The sequence below is a fragment of the Anser anser genome, assembly GCF_964211835.1.
Source record: "Anser anser genome assembly, chromosome: 14".
Classification (NCBI taxonomy): Eukaryota; Metazoa; Chordata; class Aves; order Anseriformes; family Anatidae; genus Anser; species Anser anser.
Genome location: NC_139735.1, coordinates 11,314,946 through 11,338,248, shown reverse-complemented (window position 1 = coordinate 11,338,248; position 23,303 = coordinate 11,314,946). Strand labels below are relative to the sequence as shown.

The 23,303-nt window shown below is 43.3% G+C and overlaps 1 protein-coding gene across 3 annotated transcripts in view; it reads right to left on the bottom strand.

Annotated features, from left to right (window-relative positions):
* Window positions 1–23,303, bottom strand: part of PFDN1 (prefoldin subunit 1) — a 31,817-nt gene extending 8,514 nt beyond the window's left edge. The window contains exons 1-3 of one of the 3 annotated variants that reach the window (XM_083799129.1): window positions 23,042–23,303; window positions 22,717–22,883; window positions 8,087–8,171 (exon numbers count right to left, since the gene is read on the bottom strand). In XM_083799129.1, the coding sequence (XP_083655255.1) occupies window positions 8,087–8,171; window positions 22,717–22,883; window positions 23,042–23,074 (285 nt within the window). In that variant the 5' untranslated portion in view covers window positions 23,075–23,303. Of the gene's footprint in view, window positions 1–8,086; window positions 8,172–14,812; window positions 14,961–16,827; window positions 22,612–22,716; window positions 22,884–23,041 lie in introns of those variants that run through there. The other 2 variants (XM_083799130.1, XR_014572477.1) reach the window with 2 other exon arrangements.

The following is a 23,303-nucleotide window of genomic DNA, read 5'->3' as shown; positions in this document are numbered from 1 at the left end:
AATGTCCCTCACCAAACTGCCTCTTGCAAAATGTGCTAAGTTCCTTAATTTTGTGCTTGGGTTTCCATACTCCTGCAGAGTCAGTATGGCTGATCAGAGCATCTCCTAGCACTGTGACTTTTGTAAAATCAAGCCATATCTTTCATCCAGATCTTACAGCTCAGGCCAAATGAGGCCATTTTTTGGCATAAAATTACTTCTGCAAATTTCAAAGACTCAGAGAGCAACAAGAAGATGTAAACTCCCAACTAACCCTCATCCCCTCGCCCAGCCAACCTGGACACCCTTGGACTTGTCTGCCTCACAGACGGAGCGGGCACTGCCACATCCCCACTAGGAATACATTTTCAGGCAGATCACAAAAGTAAACCAGGCAGTGGCACAGGGCCAGCAGGAAGTCGTGACAACCTCCCTGCGTACCCAGCAAGCAAGGTGTGGTTTTCCAAAGCTGACTCAGGGCTGGGTCAGGTCTCTCACACGTAGGAGCACGCTTTCCAAATAATGGCTTCCTGTCCTCCCCAGGCAAGACGGGGGGGATGGGGGTGCCAGATACAGATAATCCCCCTCCCCAGAGCCACAGAATTGCCTGGTACAAAGGACAGCAAGGAGTGACTGCATGGGCCTGGTGACTCAGGCAAGTGCAGCGGCACTGGTTTTGTGACTAACTATTACTCACACGAAGAGGAATTCGGAGGGACCCACATCCAGCTATCCTCATTGCTTTGGATACTTCCGCAGCCGTAAGTACAAAGGAAAGCTTTGACAATGAATCAGACCCTGATTTAAAACGACAAAGAAAGACTTATCTATCAATTTTGTGTTCAAATGATTTCAGTGTATTCATAACAGCAGTTTAACGCTAATCAGAGGAAACAAGCGACTTTCAGACCCAGATGACTAAATGTAGGCTCCTGGATGGACAAACCATTTAGACAGAAGAAGGTTTATTTTTCTATTAATGCGTAATGTTCTTCACTTTCCCCTGAATTACAAAGAAATGCTAGTGTATTGGCAAATTTTACTTTGAAAAGCTTTTTCCGTTAGTTTTTTTTGTCAGAGCAAAACCAAAAATCCTAAACTTCTAGGATGAACGTATTTTGAAAGCATCTCTATAAGTAGGCTCTAAAGGATTTAAAAGTAAACAATCAACATTCATGTTCATTATTCTCCTGCTTTTAAAATCTACAATTATCCACCTAAAATTAAAGGAGGGGGTGGGAGGGAGGAGTTGCCAAATTCCAGTTCGCCCTTGTTGAGGCCTTTGCCCTCTCAGCCACTTTGTGTGCTTAATCTGCAAGCTGTAGTGCAGTGGAGAGTAACAAATAATCACTAATTAACTAGTTCCTTGCAAAAACTGTGGAGTTTGAAAAGGTTTCGCTGTGAGTCATTGCTCCAAATGAAAAATCCAGCCCTGTGAATGTGTATCACACACGTTATTTTAGAAATACAAGTCACTCTTCACAAGAATATGGTGAGATGTTGAGCTTTCATAAGCCATCCCACGTCTAAACCAGTGGAAGATCCTTTCAGAGAGCTGGGAATTCCCTCTCAAATGTGATGATTTTCTGCTTCTATATCTGAAAGGTTACTACTTAGCATTGTGCAACCAGTGACTTGTGCACTAATTAACATAGTACAAGCTTAAGTATGTTCTGCTTTGAAAATTGCTTATCTGATCTTCATCTAACAAACGTAACATAGGAATCAGGTCCAGTGTTAAAAAAAAAAAAAAAAAAAGAATACACCTTCTTTCTTGCAATTACCAGAGTGTTTGTTCCCATGTAAAGCCGAAGGATGCTAACTGCAAACAATTCACTTACATTTGTCTGGGATGAGAGTGAAATTAGGTGATCTGGATAAAAGAAAAACAGCATAAAGTACACGTGAATTAGGCTGGAAGAAAATGATCCTCGTACTGTTTTCACTTTCCACAAATGACTGCAAGATCAAATGTGTGCTTTAAACAATTAAGTCATCACTCAGATTCATCCATGGCCTCAAGAGCAAGAAACAAGTATACTATTTGTACTATCACCAGCAGAAGCAGTTTAGGGGACAGCAACAATTAGTGGAGCATCAGCTATGCCCAAGTATTTACCTTAACTTTGTATGGTCCCAGCCCAGAGGGCTTCTCCATAAAAAAAGGCTTTGTCCCTGGAGCGTTAGCTAGCTCTGTGTCCATTACACTCTCAACCTTTTCACCTTACTATTATTTTAAGGCCTATTTTACTCATTGCTCTAAGTATTTCCCCTTTCAAAACTGGAAATGAGAATGCAGATTCTCCTCCTGCACTGTAAATGTAAAGGCCTGGATGTCAACAGCCAGCAAGGTCAAGGTGAAATGTATTTCCCAGAAACATCACCAAGCCCAAGGGTCAGCACCCAAAGCAAAATGGCCCAGATACATGCTGCCTGGGCCATCCAACGCCTGGTGAGGCTCTGTTGCTCATTTATTATACACCAACCTCCACAATTTGCAGAGCTCCCACAGCTTCCTCCTAGAAGATCTATGCAAGCCCAAATGTTAATCATACACATTTAATTCACTTCTATACTGCCTGTCCAATACCATCAGGTGCCCAGCCTCCCTATACAGCAAGCAGAGGGAGAAGATAATGTGTAGGAATAAGTGACCCTCTGAAAGCATTTCTTTTTCTCTTGTCTGTGGTGAGCATCTGGACTCAAGGCCTCCTGACAGCCAGGGAAAGCTAATGAAACTCCAAGGTGCGATTCAGGGACAAGAGGAGAAGATAGGACCACTCCGAACTCCCAGGCACCAAACGCTGTAAAGTTTGATTAGAGGAACGGGGCGGGGGGGCAACAAATTCAATATCTTCCAGGACAAACAGCTTAAGAAAATAAAAATCGGATCTGCTCCACAGCAATGCCCCAAAATAGCAAACCACTTGTGCTAGGGAAATTTTGTATGTTTGCAAACTACAACTGCAGCTGAGCTCCCAGTTTGCACGGACGTGGTGTGCAAACCGTGCCAGGGACAGTTCCGGCTTGGCTCCTGTATGAAGCAACGGTGATAAAAGCATGCCAAACTTCCTTAAAGCAGATGAGGCCATAAAGCCAAATGCACTGACACCGGGTCAGGGTTTGACCTCTTCTATACACACACTTAGGGTTGTCCTCAGAAGTCAGGGACTGTTTCTGTGACAACATATGTTTAAATCATGTCCTAGGTACATGCATGTATGCCAGCAATGGAATGAGAGAAAAATATACTCATCCAAGGTAAAATCTGCTCTAGGCTAAAGCACAGAGGGCCAATTCTTGAAGTTTCTCTCCAAAGCAAACAGGACCATTCCTTATTTTCCCCTGTTTAGTTAAAAAGCCCACCACATGCTCCTGGGCACTGGCATATCCCATGCCAACCACGAGGATGAGAGCCGCTGTGCTGCAAATCCCAGGAAGAAATTGGTCTAACCTGGGAAGGGCCTAACAATTGCTACCATCTGATGGCTGCACAGTGGTCTGCAAAATGTACCATAAATCTTGTTTTCACATCTTTAAAGCTACCCTCAGAATTGGCCTCCACGTTGTCAGCTTTAGTATAAAAAAAAAAAAACAAAGGACCGTCCAGAGAATTGCTTTAGGAGTAAATGTAAGACACTTGGCCATTTGGAGCAAGTCCATCCCCGCCATACGTGCTCAGGGAAGAAGAGGCACCAGCTCCCAGACTCCGGCATTTCTCCCCAGCCACACCTTGCCCACTTAAATCTCTGTTCCCCCAGGGCACAAAAACATCAGCATGGCAGCCAGCAGAGACACCCTGCACCGCTCGCTGAGAAAAGGAGCACTGCCGTTATGCCCCGGGGCTGCAGCAAGGCCATCTTAAAGCTCCCAGAGAACAAGACTAGAGAAGGGGCCGCCCAGCACTAGCAAGCTGGCATCCAGGCCGCGCTGGGGAAGAATCGTTGTTAACTCTGACATCTGATCACCAAACGGCACTGTAATTCAGTGACATTTTGACTTTACCAGGAAACAGCCCTACAAAACCATCCAAGCATTTACATGAGAAGCATCGTGGTGTTTGAGAGCAGAATATTTTTTCTTCATCATGAACAAGAGCAAAAAAGTTCTGTGTGTGGGATGAGACAACTGGACACGGCATCGTAGGGATCAAAGGAAGAATTCCTGAATCAGAGATCTAGCACTTGGGTGTACCTTTTACCTCTATATTTTCAACTTCAGACAGACAAAGAAGAAACCAACTTTAGCTCCACAGCATTAAATATTCAGTCTCCATACACACGTGTAAAAAAATTGCATGGGAAACAGGCACACAACAATATTACGGTCAGAGCTTTAAAACCGATATCCAATTCCACAAAAAAGCTGCAGGTTGCTGTTGCCCTTTGCATGAAGGAGCTAAATTCAGTGACACACAGTCAAAGCTGCCCAGCACAGCCTCCCCCTTATTTGTTATTTTTAGAAATTTAGTCTGACAACGCCTGACAACTAAACATGCTCAATATAGCAGGAGAGAGGGGGATTATCAGATATTATCAGAGAAAACGCACAGCAATAATCACTTTCTCCACCCCTAATGAAGAATCAATTTTCCATGTCTTTATAATATCAGAGTTTGTTCTTTTTAAAATGCCACATTTAAAAACAGAATCCATCTAGCCCTACAATGGAAACGGATAACATTTCCTGAAACAAAGCATTGTTCCACCCCTCACATATCATGTTTCCTTAAAAACAAGGGAAGAAAAACATTACTTGGTTTTTCTCTTAATACTGCACAAACATTGCTGAGCTAAAAAGAGTCTGTGCTCATCCCTTTAGAATGCTTTCAAAATAGATTTAGCACATACCCCTTGTACTGTGAAACACAACAAGAATTTGATATTATCAGGGCTGGAAAAAACCAATCGCTATGGCTAAGCAGAAAGCTTCCCATGCGAGTGCATGAGTCTATGCCATCAATCTCTGCAAGATCCAAGGCTTTTGGAAGCTTCGCTGGCATAGCCTTTAGGCAAGCATGTGCATTTTGCAAGCAAGCCTAGGCAGTTTATTTAGATTCCAAAGGATTATACAAAAGCTGTGAAGTTAAGTTTGCTAAATGAATATATACGCACACATTCATACCTTACCTTGAAGGAAAAGGGGAAAGCTACCCTGCTTTTTTCTGCAGATTAACTGACAGACTACACGTTTACCCCTTGTTTGTACACATCTATACCTCTTTGGGCATTTTCAGAGACATGGTGACACAGTTCCCCTCACAAAGTACACTGAGCACATATTCCAGCAAAGTCTTTTAAGTCTTTTTTCACAGCTCTATACAAAGACAGTTTGGGTTCTCCCTGCTGCTTTGCTGTGCAAGGAGCTGCAGGAAGGACCAAACCAGCACTATCACACTCATCTGTGACGCTGCCATAAAAGAGACAATGCAACACTTGAACAGCAGAGAAACCCAGCAAAAAGGAATAAAGTAAAGAGAGTAACTTCAGTCATTGATTGCAGTAGAAAACATCTGAAGAAAGAGAAGGAAAGCTTTCAAACCAAAGGCAAAACCCTTTTCTGTCTTCATTTTGACAACTGTGAATGTCACAAAACCCAGCTCACGTCTCTGAAGCAGATTAAAGCACATGTTTTCATAAACGGCCAGTACTTAGGAGTTCTCCTTACTACACAGCTGGACAGATTTACAGAAGAGCTTAGCTGTGAGCTGAGATTTCTGTGCTGTGCTCCTCCAGAAACAGAACCCAGCTAGCGGTGACAGCATTTCTGACATTCAGGTTTGTACGAAAAATGCATGTTTCACAACACCTTGGCAATAGCTCTACAATCACAGTGCATAATTATCTCAAGCTCACACTACAAGAGTAACCGGGTCAGCTACACTGTGTGGATACCAGAGGATTACTCTGGCCAGCTGCATTCAACCATGCAAAGTGAGCTATGTGAGTGATAAGGTAATTAACAATATAAAAAATAAACTTAAGCTTTAAAATCTTTCCAGTTTTAATAACTGATGGAGCGATGTTTTAATCTGGTTATCTTGGTCTGATATTTATTTTACAATGATGTAGTGGAAGCACAAGGTCACAAAGTTTCACATTCTTTCCTGCTTCTGTCACAACTTGTTTTCAGGACAGCAAAATCCCCTACTCCTGTGATAAGCACTCTCTTAACTTGGACTCAGGTATTTCCCCTGAAATCTTAGTTTCCAGCAGCTGTCACTTTTATCCTCTTCCTGAGGGAATCCCAAGTCTAAGGAATATCCTTTACACAAACGTGCCAGATAGCTGGAAACAGTAATTAAAAGATGGATTTGAGCAATCTGAGCCCTACTATCTATGGTTAAACAGAAAACAAACCAAAACAATCCATGCAGCAACCACCTTCACTCTCCCTATCACCTTTTGAGAGGGTCACTGTTGCTGGGAACTGCAATTCAGTGACCATAACCAGAGACCTGAGGCAACAGAGAGCTACAATGTAGGAAAAACACATCTGCGTAGCAACCATCTCTGAGGCTGCACATAAGAACGACAAAGGTTGTAATTTGGGGAGAATTCCATCCATTCTAAAGTCAGCGATCTGAAAGTTCAGGAGGTAAGATCATTCCCCACCAGGAACAGGAAGAAACTGAGATGCACAGCTGAAGGGGAAAGAAGCCAAAACTGTCAAGCACACTCCACTCAGTTCCAAATGCAGGCATGCTGCTATGAAGTTCTCCAACTTCACTTGCAGAGCTGGTTTTGTTCAAAGCCACTGGTGTCTGGAATGGTTCCAGATTAGCCAGGATACAATCACTTTTATCACGTAAGCACATAAAGGACTGTGCCTTGTATGCATTAATGTGACCTGACATACATGGCGTATATATGGAGTACTTGTTTTCCCTGTGTAGAAAACGTTCTGGCCACCAGAAACACAAAACCCCTTAATATCTAACACAGAAAACACAACAGGCAACACGGCATGCGGTGACATGTTTGCCATACATCTCCTGAGACAAGCTTAGTTTTAAGAAGAAATTTAAAAAATACAATTTCACTTTTGCTGTAATATAAGTAGGAGACAACGGAGACAGAACTGCACAGTCCTGTTTGAGTACCTACTGCCTATTGCTGCTTGCCCCTACTTAACCTGGTCTGCACACTCACCTTCTTCAAAACACTAACAGATTAGACAAGCAGCTTAACTCAAATCAGTCTTTGCTTTCTGTCATTCCCCAAAAGCTAAGGAACAGAGTTTTTACATTAATTCTATTTTAGGGGCAACAAGAAAAAAAATAACGTTGGCCTTGGAAAAGAACGGTCTGAAGCCCTTCTCCAAAGAAGTGTAAACTGAACTTGTAGCCACTAGAAGATACTCAAGATTCACTAGATAACTTGTTCAAACAGCTGGAACTTGTGCAGACACTACTTTATATATCCCAGATATTCTTCTCTGCCTTAGGAACACCAAAGTGCTCTGACCACATCATAAAAACTAGGTCCCATCTTCCCTAGCATCCAGTCTTCAACAGCAGCCACAAGTAGATGCCTAGGGAAGAGTGTAAGAAAAGGGCAGGCATACACGGTACTTCCTCCTAATACTTTCCCAGCCTCCGGACATATTTAGCTCACAGACTTCCTGAGCAGGATGCAATTTCTACATATTTGGTAATGCTCAAAGGATTTCCCTTCCTTGAATTTGAGCAATTATCCTAAACCAATGTAAACTTCTAATATCCACAGCACTGGCAAAGAGTTTCATATCACCTATCTGCTGCAAATAACCACGTAAATATCCTCTAGCTAGTTTTAAACATAACTCCTACTAATTTCATTTGAAACCCTCACCTCCAGTTTGCATATCAGGACACAGAGTGAACAATCAACTTTATCTGCTTTTTCTGTATAAAGTTTGTATGAAGTCTTCTGTATGAGTTTGTAGACATACCAAAGAAACCAAGTGATACGAATTATTGTAGGTTACTTATTAACAGCTCCTTGTTCCCCCCCAGTTATGATCCTTGAGAATGAACAGTTCTAGATAGAAACAAGCAATGTAACAGATCGAATTTTGTTGACCTTGAATATTCTACTTTCATCATCTTTACTTGCCAGAAACTTACCTCTAATTCCTTAATTTTCTCTTCTGCTATTCTCTGTTTTTCTAAGAGTTGATTATGAATCACTCCTTTAGACTGAAGAATAAACCTACAAGTGGAAAAACAGATAAACAAATGTTGGATTATTTTTTTTTACACATCTAACTATTGTACACCTAGCTGTGAACCAAGTTAAACTGCAGTAACCTCTGCAAAGTATTCACATTCTCAACCTGCATGTTCTGTACAGAGACAGAAGAAACAACCATGACAGACTGCCCAAAAGGTTCAAAAAAATCAGGTGCAGAACAGTGGTAATCAGCTACTAAAAATGACAGTTATTTAATAACCCCAAATAAAAATCTTCACTGTTACATTAATAGACTCCAGATTTTCTTTCTGTTCATCAACCCTACAATACTTACCAACCTTCTACCTTCATAATAGATCTTAACATTTGAAAAATACATACAGCATACCATTGAAACACCAACCCATTGGGCAAACATGATGCGAGCAGTCAGACATGACAACCTGATCTGGTGGGTGGCATCCCTGCCTATGGCAGGGGGGTTGGAACTGGATGATCTTCAAGGTCCCTTCCAACCCAAGCCACTCTATGTTTCTATGATTCTGCGACTGCAACAACTGCCATGTCACCGGGCTGGCCTTTAAGGTTTGCTCACTGATCTCAGCCATTATTCTGGAGGAAGGAAATGGATGGACACAGATCACCCTCTACAATTCAACGTCCCTGAATACTTTAAAAGCAGTTTTTGCATACAACTAGCAATGGGAGTCTTTCTTTCTTACAAAGTATCAATCACAGACATTTTCACCAATGACAGTCTTATATGTAATAGCATAGAAATATAATCAAGGAGGCCTCTTTCATCAGGTAAAAGCCATACACCACCATTTTAGTGCTTGCAAGCTAAATGAACCTGTACCATAAAAACAAAGCTTTCTACAAGGCGTAGAGCTTTCTACAAGGTGCTTTCACCAGAAACGAAGAGACATGGTTTGCCTGTCTTCACTTGAACTTTTGCAGCTCCTACTGCTCAGGGCTTAGCTTTAACATGTACCCTCACTGAACTCCAAATTCCCATGTTTTCTAAATTCAGAGCGTTTTTCTACAGGGTTGGAAATGGTTGTTTAACTGCTGTTTCAGCCACTAGTGTCTATTTGTTCTGCATTTTAATTGCCAAAGGGATTTGAAAGATGCATCTGTAACATCTCTGTCACAGTGTTCTGTTGGACAGCACGCAAAAGCTGCCTGACTTGCTCAGAAGAACCAACAGCACCCAAAGCACCTCTCAAGCACGTGGCACTGGCATCGGCAAAGAAGTAAAGGACAACTAAGTCCAGACAAATTTTAGGAACCCTCTATGGTTGCCTTTCCTCCTTCCAGACATAAAGAATGTACAAGCTGGAGATCAGCCCCCTCCCTACTTAGAAAGTCCCTCAGGGGATTTAGGAGGAGCCTCCATGTGTCATACCAATGAGGTCAAGGTCTCCCCCCAGCAGTGCTGGGTGTTTGGGTCAATGTCATCTTGCCAGGTGACACGAGCTCATGCCTGAACAGTTAACGTGAACAGCTTTAGACACTGCAAAATCAGAATGCATTCCTTGTCTACTACAGAAGAGTCTGCGATCATTTGGTAGCGCCATCTCCCACAACAAATGATATTATTAATGGGTTTGCTCAGAGCCTCGACAATGTTCTTTGAATATAAATGGTATCTGCTGCTTGGCTTGAAAAACAGACTACTCTGCATCAGCACCACAACAGCGAAAAAGAGAACTGCCTGTCACATCCATTCCTGAAATGCCTGAGAGCAGGACTGTGGTTAGGTACAACACGTAAATTAAAACTCAAGATGGGCAAAGAAGAAGGGAATACCTCCTCATCAGCTTCCCCGAACTGTAGAGCAGTATCAGCAGTCTTAGTTCCAGTGAAGTCTCCAGCCTAACTAACAAATTTAACTGATACAGCTTGATCAATTTTCCTCATGCTGCAGCTGGGAAGATCTCTGAAGGGCTACGTGACACTGAAGTGATCCCTGCAGGCTTACAAAGGTTACAGGCACTTTGAACAAACGAGCGGCTGACTTCACTCCTGTGCTACAAATGTCAACAGCAGTCATCTGGGAAAATAACCTCCCTCCCACCCTCCTGCAACGCTCTGACAGACTTGCAACAGCAAATTAAAATTGGATGGCTGAAGTTAGCACTGGCGAGACCCAAGCGGGCAGCTGGACACAAATACTACTCCAATTTTACTGAGCCATAAAATAGTGGACTGGAACCTGTGTCAGTTCACGAGCTGGCTCAGAAGCAGACCAAAAGTCTCAGACAGCAGCATCCTTCAAAAGGTTGTCATCAGTTGCAGTTCAAGTCACGCATTTTAATTTCCTGCCCCAAGACCCTCAAGCCCTCAACCTAACGCTTACAGGCAGTGCACCACAAGCTGTCAAAGGCCACATTTTCAAAGTGGAAGCTATAAAGCCACATGCACAGGTAACTATTTAAATCCGTGGCTTCACTTTCCAACATTGTATGGACTCAAAGAGCTCATCAGTGTTTTAGCTTCGAGCTTGGAATACACACATGGTGAAGATCTCAGCTGAAGTTTTTAACCAAATGAAATACGGGGGCTTACAGCAGCAATCGGAAAAACACAGTACTTGTCCTGATCTTTAGGTAAGAAGTACCACAGGGCACTTGTAATAAACCAGAGTTTAACCTGGATTTCACCATTCTGGTTACTCCGACTAAAACACCAACTTGACCATTTTTTTCTCACCAACCCAGAAAAATAAGGCACAATCACTGTTGCGCTGTTCTGTAAGATTTGGTTATTTATGCATTTTTAAACTCATGAAAGGACCATGGGAGGTTTTAAGAATTTAGCTCTTCCTGAGGTTGTGAACAAGCCTTTCAAACACAGTAACTTCAGGAACTCACTGGAGGCATGCCACCACTCAAGAACTTCCTCCACGGACCATCCTACAACAAGTCCATCGTAAGAGGCTCCAAGCTCTCAGAGCTTGTACCCTGATTTGGGATGACTTTTAAGTACTGATAGTCCACAGAAGACAAGCAGCAAAAATCTTCCAGGCAACAGTGGTCACTTGTGCCCTCCTACAGAAACGAAGCTTTTCTCGCTTAGACACAGACAGAAGCTTCACAGCACACACCAAACGGGCCTGTTGAACATGACACGTACAATATCAAACCTGAAATGATGACTCAGAATAAAGCGTTCAACAACATAGCAAATTAATTGCAAAGCTTGACAACAACCATCTCCACATGAGCTTTTTCACTGTTGTTAAATAATACCAAGAATATCTGGGTCATAAGGGACAGATTCACCAAGTCTCATTTGGTCACTCATTTTAAAGGGAACGGCTAGTAACAGAGCAGAATATGTTCTACTCCAGATACTTCGCGATATATCCAGCACCCACACAGAGAAGTAAAAGCCCAAAAACCAAACAATGAAAAGCAGAGAAGAAAGTTATGGACTGGGGTCCTCGAGGACAGCCGTATTCAGCCAGATCTGGGCAGCCAACGCGAACAGCTCTGTAACACAGTGAAGTATTTTTGAACTGGCTGTATCTACGTGATCTGGTATCCCAGTGATTACTGGTTGTTAAAGAGCAATGCATGGAACAAAAATAGAGCACAAGGGAACTGAAAGAGAAACCTTACTCTAAATATTCCCTCTTGCTTCTATTTTCTTTCCTAGAGTCCTCTGCTAGCTCCACATCAGGCTTTTTGTTTCTCTAAGCCACAGCAAGTAATTTATAACACTATGGGACTAGATGCTTGTTTCCCTCTGAAGAAATCTCTCACCCTTCCCAGTTTAAAATCTCTGGATATGGAGTCCCACTTGTTAGTGTTTATGCAGCACTCCCTCACACCCTGGCCAAAATGGCCTTTGGGGTCTAGTTACACAGGTCAGCAATGCTGTTAGCTTCATCTGTCTGCTCCTTTGTGTCACACGTACACACCCACAAAGTGATGTTCATAGGGTGTAAGTAATTCCATAACTCAGTTTGTTTGCACCAAAATGTACTGTTTATTTGACTTTAAAACATAACATTAGATATTGAAATATTCATCCCCTAATGAATGAGGTTATGGAGATGTTTGTTCAGCACAAGCCAGCCTTTACTATGACATACAAGTTATTAAAGTTGTTAAAGGTGGAGTAACAGCAATGCTCATAGTGAAGATTTTCCATTAAGAACCCCTATTTTCAATTACTTGCAACTTCAACCTTCAACCCATATGTCTGAAACTTTTGGTGTCAGGCATCTGTCCCAGATGCAAGCACTCTCTCCTCTTCATATTTTGCCTAGGTAACACAATTCGGGTGTTTAAGTGAGGAAAGAACAGGACGGCCTGTGGGTGCAAGAGGCAGTAGTCCCCCGGGAGCCACGTTAAGGACCTGCAGGGCTGGCACTAACATTTTGCTCAGGAAATCACTCCAGTGGCCACGGTCTGAGCATTCAACTGCCCTGCACGTGTCAGCCCCGCACTGGGGCTCAGGCCAAGCAGCACGAGGGCAGAGCCCCAGCACCAGCAGGGAAGGAGCAACACAGCAGGCTGCAAAGCTCCTCGTCCTGCTTTGGTTTGCTGTGCTCACTGCAGAACCTGCGTGGGGCACCAGGGTAAACACAGCTTTTCCACTGCCTCGTATTGATATATATCCCTACACCTCATTTTGGAGAGGCGCAGTTTGACGGGTAGGACAGCTCCAGTTACTATTTTGCCAGAATAACAATGAATGACACAACTAGAAGTCCATTCATTCTGGTTTCCAGCTCCCAGAAAGGGCCATTACAACTTCAGCTTTACAGTTCCCATTGAATTTAGAAAACACTATGCAGAAACTTGCTACGATACAGAAAAAAACTTGCAACTTTGTACAAAACTGTAATATTAACATGTTTCTTGTACTTCTAAAGGAAACTAACATGACACCTTGCAACACTGCACAGCTGCTTGTAGGTACAATCCTGCTCCTTGAAACCAAGCCTTTTCATTAGGCTGCTCCATGTGAAAAGTTGGGCTAAGCCCAGTCATGCCCTTGTCTATTTAAAGACGCTTTTTAATTCTGAACTTGCACTGCTGTTCAAGCTTTGAGCACACTCAGTAGGAGATTAATGCATTTTAAGTACTGTTCAAAGCCAATGAAAGAGAGGCTTCCAATGAGCTGATCCCAAGCAATCTAGCTTGATTGAACAGGAACCGGCTGTTCACAACTGCGAGCACCCAGAAGTCCCATTTTACTCTCCCAGGGTCTGCTTACGTTACTATAAATGATTCCCCATGCAGTTCATAACAGGCACAGCTTAGACCACAGCAAATTCCAGTTTTAGTCATCCTAGATGGATTACCCAGTTCCAAATCAGACAAGCAAGCAAATTCAAAAACAGAAAGCCATGACTAATTATAGTCTGTGCTGCCACCCTTCACGTCTAAGGGCTTCACATTTTTCAGTCTGATTTGAATTTCCCATTCAACAGATCAGAATCCTTAAGTAGCTTCTGAACAGGCTCACTTGGAACATACCAGCTGAAGCTTTTCCTACGTTTGCTTTTATTTCAATGCTCAGTTGTCTCACTAGGTCACTTAATACGGCTAAAATGCAACTATCCCCCTTCCCCTCGCCAAAGTGGCACATAACACAAAGCAAAACAAATGCCACAGCTTATATTGGGAGGATTGTATACGAACACATTCTAGAAGCAGCAGCTTAGGGTTCACTGCTGCACCCGGAGAGACGTACATGCACCAGGTCCCAGGAGACACCTGGGAGAGAGACGCAGCAGAAGCATGCTAGCGGAATCGCAGGCACGCAGCGGTACCTGCGCGAACTCAGCCTGACAGCACGGGAACACACAGAGCCGGGATTAGCAGCACTGGCAGCAGCCCAAAGGCACTCTTACGTAGGCCACAAGAAGCGTAACTTTTACTCAGATGAACATGTGTAAGCCATAAACCTATTTGCTTTAAGGAGCTAAAGGAAAACAAAAATGCCACGCTGTTGGTTTTCCTCTAAACTCCCCGCAGTCTGACTCAACACACATCTTGTGCAGCTGAGGGGCAGCGGCTTTTGTTCTGCACCTCAGGCCGTGTTTACATTGACTTTTCACTTTTTTTTGGGGGGGGGGGGGAGGAGGGGGAAGGGGAGGAAAAATGTGTCAATAGCTACAGCGTATTACATTACCTCAAATGAAGATAGTAACATAGCTCATAAACAGCAGTTTCTGCATTGCCAGACACTTAACTAGATGGTAGAATTATACCATTGTTCATACTTGGTTCTTTAAAAAAAAAAAAAAAAAGGAATATACCTCTAAGTGTGGATTAAATATAGCACAACCAAAAATAATAAAATACTACCGTGGTCAGCTTTTAAAGGACAACATCCATTCTTTCTGAATGCTCATTCAAGATAAATGGAATTTTAAAAAAATGACTCCTCTTAATTATACAGGAATGAGTAACATCTGAATTCAAACCACGTGTGGAAAACAGCACAAGTATGACTGCAGTTCATGATGGTAAAAGCTCCATGAATAGTTTTTCCTCACTATATCTCTAGTTTAGTAATTTTATCTTCTATTTTTGTTTTATAGTAAGTTTTAGTATGTAGCGAAGACGACCTGTAGCTTGTTTAAGCAAAGGAAACTCAAATGAGTACAACGTACCTACTAACATATGCACTTCAAATCGATTTTTTGCAGTTTATTTTGTACCAAATTTGAAAGTTGCAAGCTGCAGTAAACAGAAGCCATTCCCTCCAACAACAGGATGTCCGCATCCACTTCTAAGGCATCCAGTATTTTCAACAATGTCCCAAATTTCTAAGGAAGAACAGCTAAAACAAACAAAAAACAGCAAATGAATAGGCACTTAGGAAAACAGAAGCAAGCAAAAGTTAGCTTGAACACAAACATCTTAGTCAACCAATTCTAAAGACATTTCTATTAAAAAAAAAAGAAAAGTTTTTCTATTGTTAAAACTTCAGTGATCAGAAAGATGAATTCTGTAGTGGTACATGAAGTGACATGGAAACACCGCTGCACTCTGCAAACTTATATTTACACTACTCAACAGCAGCCCTTCACTAAGAACCTATATAGGAAAGCCAACAAAATCAGGACACATCTCTTTTGAAAGACAAATCCATCCCCAGATGCAAGAAAAAAAAATGCTTTGTCTCTCCTCCTGGGCACACAAAATCAGAAGTGAGAATACAGACATAAAAGGATCCTCCTTTTGAAATGCTAGAGTGAGAATGAAGACCCAGCTATCCATTTATGGTTCTTCAATAACACAGCCTTCACTCCTGCATACCACAAATCCTGCTATAAAAATCAACAGAACATCAAAGAAACCAATACAGCAAACAGCACAGAAGTAGATGCACGATAACTGTTTCAGTCAAAAGACCTATTTCTAGATGCTAAATTTAAATTAGCTAGCACTAAAACAATCACACTACAGCTTCCTAATCACTAAAAACAAAACGTTTTAGAATTAGCATTTGTGGACTGAAAAGGATAGATGTTATGTTGTTTTGGAAAATCACTCCTTCCCAGTATGTATGGTTTTGGTTGTTTTTTTGTTTGTTTGTGTGTTTGTTTTGTTTTTTGTTTGTTTGTTTGTTTTCCCCTCAATTTTTATTATTTTAAACTGGCTGAAACATTCTGTCAACTCAGCAAATAGTTCTGGAGAAAACAAAAATAAAAATTCAAGATAGTAGTTGCAGAATTCCTGAGTTAAGCACTTTGGTTCTTGCATCTCTGCATTATAGTTATGTAAAATATAACCACATCCCACAGCATTGGAGTCCTCATATTTCACTTCACTCTTTCAGAGTAGGGGACATTAATTTAATCTTCCTGCTTTCAGATTTTGAACAAGAGCAGGCAGCTAGTTCAAAGGATGCTCAGACCTAGATTTATCATTTGTATTAAGATTGTTCCAAATCAATTTTATACAGTATATTTAAATCTGCATATCAGAATGGGAACAGGCTCTGGGAATCTCCACCCACCAGCCCTAGGGCTGGTGTCAGGCTAGCTTGTCACACGCCACGGTGGTACCACATCTGGAATAGCATTCCCAGGCACCACACGGATACAACAGGGACTCTTCCAGTACCTCTTTGGTCCACTAATTTGGCCATTTTCATCTGCCACAGGAAAGCACAATTTAAATCCCTGTGCTAAAGCAGGGAAACAGATCTGTATTCTGAAAGAAATGCTTTAACGCTGAGCATTTCCCACAGGGACTCTAACCCTTGATTTCAAAATTTCCTGTGGGGAATGGGGGAAAAGGCTCAAAATACAGTACTTGAAATCCAGTCAACGTCAAAACAAGCAGAAGTTCTTTGCTGTTACAAAATACGAAACTGACATTTTAAGTGCAAAAATAAGATAGCCATCTTCCATAATTTTTGCAGTCATTTGGCACAGCAAGCTACAAAAGCAGGCATTTGGATAATGCCTTTAATAATACGCTTTAACTTTTGGTTAACCCTGCAGTGGTCAAGCAGTTGGACTTGATGTTCTTTGTAGGTCCTTTCCAACTGAACTATTCTATTCCCCAAAATATTTAATACTTGTATAGAATTCTTCCAAAGATAGCCCTGTAGCATTGAAGCAACAAATTTGTTGCGTTTAACAAGAGATCCCAGATTTCCCCTTTTTGGAGGCTGGGACAAAACAAAGGTGCCTTACTATGGTCCTTGCTCCCCACAACATACGACATCCAAACCACTGAAGTGCAGGACTTCTTGAAAGCTCTGGCACCTGTACTGTAATACATTAGATATATTATAACACAACGCCTCTGGACCACAGCAGATCAAACTTCCTCTTCCATCTAGAACGGCATTCTGCACAAGTAGTCTGTCTTGGTTCTGACTCCTATCTTCTAAGTTGAGATTTTATCTCCTTTACATTTACCCAGGTAGCTCTTTCCTCTGTAGGAACCCCTGTCAAGGTAACAGGTATGGAAAATACTACGGAAAAAGAAGATACAAATGGAACAGATTTGTCTGAATATCATACTCAAAGACCCAACACAAATGTACTCCTAAAGAGTTAGGTATTTCCAGGCAAGGGAGACAAACATCAAGTAAAAACCGCATCCCCTCGTTCACTAACCTTCTATCACAATGCTCATGGAGTAGGTAGGGGAGTACAACCAAGAGGTTCTGAGCAAGGCTGAGAAAAGCAGCTATTTTTTAAGCTAGCCATTATTTATATTTTAAGACTATTTTCTTCTGTTGCTTATACATTTGACAAACACTGACTTATCTGATGTGTCCATTCTACGCCAGTTCTCTGTCAAAGCTGTTTTTTTTTGTTGTTGTTTTTTTTTTTAAATGCAGCTATTTCCTGGAATTAAGCAGATAAGCATTTTGCATGCAAGCTATGAAAATCTTTTCTTCTCTAAAGTTTCAGTGTTTCATGGAGCATTATATAGAGCAGCAGGGCAGGAGAGCTGTAACTAGACCACAATATCCAGAAGATTACAAGTGAGCAGCCCAGGGCAGTAGGAGTAAGATCAAGAACCAAGTGGGGGAACAAGGAAGAAGAACATCTTTGAGACACCAAAAGATGCCAAGCTGGCAAGGGAACCATCAGAACAAGCTCCCTTTCTGATCTTGAAGCAGAATCCAGCAGTCTAAACTCCCAGGATCCCTCTACCACCAGCAGTTAACTGAGAACCACTGACACCAATGGTATTCTTCTCTCACATTACTGACTCTACTTAGACTTACTGTGGAAAATGAAACCTTGACTTTTTCAACAGCAAGATCACAGAATCACAGAATTGTAGGGGTTGGAAGGGACCTCAAGAGATCACTGGGTCCAACCCCCCTGCCAAAGCAGGTTCCCTAGAGCAGGTTGCACAGGTAGGCCTCCAGATGGGTCTCGAATATCTCCAGAGAAGGAGACTCCACAGCCTCCCTGGGCAGCCTGTCCCAGGGCTCCGTCACCCTCACCGGGAAGAAGTTCTTTCTCATGTTGGTGCGGAACTTCCTGTGCTCCATTTTGTGGCCATTGCCCCTTGTCCTGTCCCCACAAACCACGGAAAAGAGGTTGGCCAAATCCCTCTGTCTCCCACACCTCAGGTATTTATAAACATTGATGAGATCCCCTCTCAGTCTTCTCTTCTCCAGGCTGAACAGACCCAGCTCTCTCAGCCCTTTCTCATAGGAAAGATGCTCCAGGCCCCGTATCATCTTTGTGGCCCTCTGCTGGACTCTTTCCAGGAGATCCCTGTCTCTTTTGTACCGGGGAGCCCAGAACTGGACACAGTACTCCAGGTGAGGCCTGACCGGGACAGAGTAGAGGGGGAGGATCACCTCCCTTGACCTGCTGGCCACGCTCCTTTTAATGCACGCCAGGATCCCGTTGGCCCTCTTGGCCACCAGGGCACGCTGCTGGCTCATGGCCAACCTGTCGTCCACCAGGACCCCCAGGTCCTTCTCCGCAGAGCTCCTCTCCAGCAGCTCATCCCCCAGCCTGTACTGATACATGCGGTTGTTCCTTCCCAGGTGCAGGACTCTACGCTTGCTCTTGTTAAGCCTCATTTGGTTTCTTCCTGCTCAGCTCTCCAGCCCGTCCAGGTCTCGCTGAATGGCAGCACAGCCTTCTGGCGTGTCGGCCACTCCTCCCAGCTTTGTGTCATCGGCGTACTTGCTGAGGGCAGACACTATTCCCTCATCAAGGTTGTCGATGAAGATGTTGCACAAGATAAGGAAGATTTAAATTTATAATCTATGTATTGGCCAAAGGCTGATAGCAACATGCTTGTCGTGGGATTCATTTAAGTATTACAGCACCCATCAGCTTCTCAGCAGCTGGGCTTCAGTGCTGAGCTCTGGACAAAGCCTTATCTGAAGAGATGGGCAACAGAGAGCCACTCAGATTTCACAGACTGACCTATAGTTAGTAACTGAACCATAAAGATTAAGCCTTGCATGTCCTTCAGTTCTTCGTGAGTTTTTGGAGTGTGAGTGGGCAGCACAGTACAGCTACCATATTCTGCGGTGATCTGTGCTGGTAAAATCAAACACCAATCCCATCCACAGAACAACAGAAAAACAACAACAACAAAATCAGCCTTGTCATGTCTCATTTAGAAACAAAACCAAGTATCATGCTAAAAACAGGAATGCATTTAAATCCCACAAATAATCAAGAACGTTTAATCCTCCCTCAGCTTTCACTTGCGGATGGTTCCACCAAAAATCTAAGTCACTTTTAAAAGAAACAATGAAAACTATAGCATTACAGCTGTTCCCGTAAAATAGTGTACTCACGGAAAACCTGGAATATAAAGTTGTGCTGCAGTATTTGCTTGATTTTTACTCTCTTGCACTTTATTTTTAAGTGTATTTCTAAAACAAATGAGAGAACACTGATGACAAAGCAATGTCAAACCAAAACTGAACATCTATTTTGGCATGGCATGAAAAACTGAAGCGCTCTCCTCACTGTGCCTAACATAAGCCCTTGACATTTTTCTTCTCTAAATAAGAATCTTGTACAGGTTAATAGTTAAAGAACGTAAAGGGAAAGGTCTGAATATTCAGACAGGATTCTGAAACTTAAACTTTCAGCATAGTTCTCAAAGCAGTATGATGATATCAGTTCACAAATAGCTTAAGCAGAAGTCCAGCACAGCAGTAGTTGTCTCAGGCTACGTAACAAGCCTTTCGAAAGAGTATGAAGTAAGAGAATTGAAATGTATTTGGCACAATGCCACTACTCAGATGATATCCTAGCCTCATAGATATGTACAGTACACAGCAATTCATCATCTCATACTATGTGGCACTGACATTTCTTGTGTTGAAACAAAAATAGCTATAGTAAAAGTAAATCAAGCACCACATGTGGAGGCCACTAAGGCTTGTTCATGTTATACGCGCTGCAATTATAACTAAATAAAACCAAAAACGAACTCGCCCACACAAGTTTTGGAACAACAAGTGGACTTTCACATTCACTAGTGGTGCAGGAAAAGCCTCTCAGAACGGAAGCAGGCTCAAGCTCTGGGTTCAGAGAACCGAAACCACACAACTACTGTACAAGTAGTGCAGAAGCAAATACAGAACTAGGCAGACTTCTTCCCAGGATGCATCACATCACTACCGTTCCTCAAACCTTCCACTTTCACTGGAGTAGTTTATTCTATAGAAGTGTATGTACTACCCCCACGCACACAGCACATATCACCACAGCTGAAGAAAAAAAAAATCAGAAGTCAGATTCTAAGCAGCAGTTTAAGTGGGTTAAAGAAGAGAAGAAGAAGGTAGGAAAAAAAAAAAGTGAAGTAAAACAAGAAAAAAAAGTTGAGTGCAGGAACAGAAGCACCAAACCTACTTTCAAGAATTTAGCTATTCAAGGAAGCTGTCAGAAGAGCTCCAATTATCAGAGCTGATACTGACACCAACACCAATCTTTTCTGGATAACTGAAATCGACTAGAGTTCTAACATTATTTACAGAAAACATCTATGCCTCTTTTGGTCACATGAGATAATGCTAAACTGTGCAAAACAAATCACAGGTGTTGAAGACATCATCAGCACCCAAAGGTGTGTAAAATCCCATATCCGTACAAGCCAATTAAGCCAACAAGGTGTTTTTTTGTGTATGTGTTTTTGTTTGTTTGTGTTTTTAAAGTCTCCAATTTCACTCCATAGAACACAGATTACACAGACAAAACAACTGTAATGACCACTTCTTTGGAATATAAATGGCCAGACTGCCCTTGGATTTTAATTCCTGCTCAAGCACAGCTTTAGCCAACTTTTCCAAGTGCCCAGATTTCAGCAAGAAGTTTTCTATGATGGGATGGAGTGGGCTCCAGGAAGAGCCTTGTGTCCCTGGTGTGAGTTCATCGCGTTAGCGAGTGACACAGAGCATACCAAAACACAACTACCAATTCGCAAGGCAGACTTCAGCCCCGTGGCCAGAATAGGCTGAGCTCACATAAATACTGCATCAGGCTAAAGAAGGGGAAAAAATATATATATATAAATAACTTATTCACTAAGTAGTATTGTGAGCAGAGTACTCTCTTAATCTGTATTTACATAATGACTACCACAACAAAATCCATTAAAAGTTCAGGCTTTAAATAAATACTTTCATAACACAAACCATATTTTTCTGGTGGCACTTCTACAATCCTCCAGGATCAGAAAGCCATCTAGCAGGGTCTAAACTACCTTATCTGGTCATTGAAAGGTAAGCAAGAGAAAATTCCCAAAAAGACTGTCACTCCAGCAGCTGCTGCACACAGAGAAAACATAAGTGGTTTAGGGGACAAAGAAGTTAAGTGTCTCTTACTGATAAGCTGGCAGCAGAAAGCAGGACAATGCATTTCAACCAGCAAGGAAACACCATCTTGTTCACAAGTAACATTACTTTGCAGTAAAGATTGATACACTCATGCTTTTAAGGAATCTTGAAGTATTTCTCCCTATTGAAGAAGTATTCTCTGCTTTCAGATTTTAAAAAAGCTCCTTAAAAAAAAAAAAAAGTTGACAACTCCTGCATTATCTACCCTCAGTCTGTCGTCTGTGACGAAAACGAACAGCGTCCAGTCTGACCAGGTTGCACCAGTCACCTTCTGCAAGAGACCAAAATCTATTTCCTTTCAAGGTCACTACTATCTCCACACAAACCCCAAATTTAGTTCATCTACATGGAAACATTTATTTACTGGGAGCCCTACCGCTCAGTGAGTAAGCATGCATTCCAGATCTAAAACCAGTTTGTGTGGACTTCTACAAGAGCCTGCTGAAGTCAAGCAGAGGTGCATCATCAATGTTAATCAAAACGTATTACTTCTAGCTTAAGGTGTTTCTTTTGACAACCATCCAACACAGGGAAGTAGTTTTTCATGGGTGCACTGGGACTACCCATGCTCGCTTTCAGGGTTTAAATCCGGACAACGCCAGCCAGATCCACGCGCTGACATGACACTGCGAAGAGCTCTCCTGCAGACGAACACGTGTGTCAGCCAAGGCCTGAGCACATCAGCTGCACACGGGTGCTTTTCAAGGAGTCTGATGTAAATTACATCCGGAACAATCGCAGCTGGACAGACTTGTGAGAGCCCCCCCATGCTGCTCACAAACGCAGCTTGTCGTTAGAACTTTGTTTTGCTAATTGAGATGATAAAATTCAAAGTCGTGGCAAACGAGACCATCACGGACAGCAGCAGAGCCAGCAAGCAAACGCAAGTAGAAGTACAAGTGGAACTTAACAGTCCTTCTTAAAGGCATGTAGTAGCACACCCCAACTGATAAAACCCAGTAGGCTTCACTGTACTCCCAGGAAGACTGACGGAATCCTGAGGGAAGGGAAGGCTGCGAGAAAGCTGACATAAGCTTCCTAACAAGAAGAACCCTCTCCCAGAGACAGCAGCCCAGGGGCCTTTTACGTACAGAGGCCAAGCAGATCTCCTCATCCACCGGGCTGCAACCGCCGCCTCGCTTGCCTACAGAAAACAGGCACGCACAAGCGATTTGCCAGCGGCGTGGAGGAGCACGGTGACCAGGCCTCCCGCACCTGCGCCACGGGCAGGGCCGCTACTCACATTCTGCCCACGCCCTCGTACATGCGGGTCTCGTCCACCAGCATCATGATCTCCGTGTCGGTGAGGTGCGCGTGCTTCTTCGTCTTGCTCAGCTGCTCGATCTGGATGTCGGCCAGCTTCACCTTCTGCTGCGTGTCTATCACCTTGGCCTGGAGCTCCGTGAAGGCCTGGAGGGGGGGGAGAAGAGCAACCACAAGGAAAGGCTGAGGCGGCCGGGCCGGGGACTGCGGGGGGTATAAGGGGCCAGGAGGGAAGCGCTGCCCCACGCGGGCGGCCCGAGGCGGCCGGCAGGGCTCCGCAGGGCTCCGCAGGGCTCCCCCGTTACCTTCTTCAGCTCCAGGTCCACGGGCGCCGCCATCTTCCCCTCGCTCGGCGCCTGCGCGGGGGGAGGAGAGGAGGTGGAAGGGGGAGAGGAGAGGGGGGGAGAGGAGAGGGATGGAGGAGAACAGGACGGGAAGGGACAGGAGAGCGGTCGGGAGCCGCGGCTGGAGCCGGCAATGGGGACAGCGAACAGCGAGCAGCTCGGGGTAGCGCCCGGCTGCGGGGCGGCTGCCTCCGGGGCAGCGCAGGCAGGGCGTGAGGCGCTC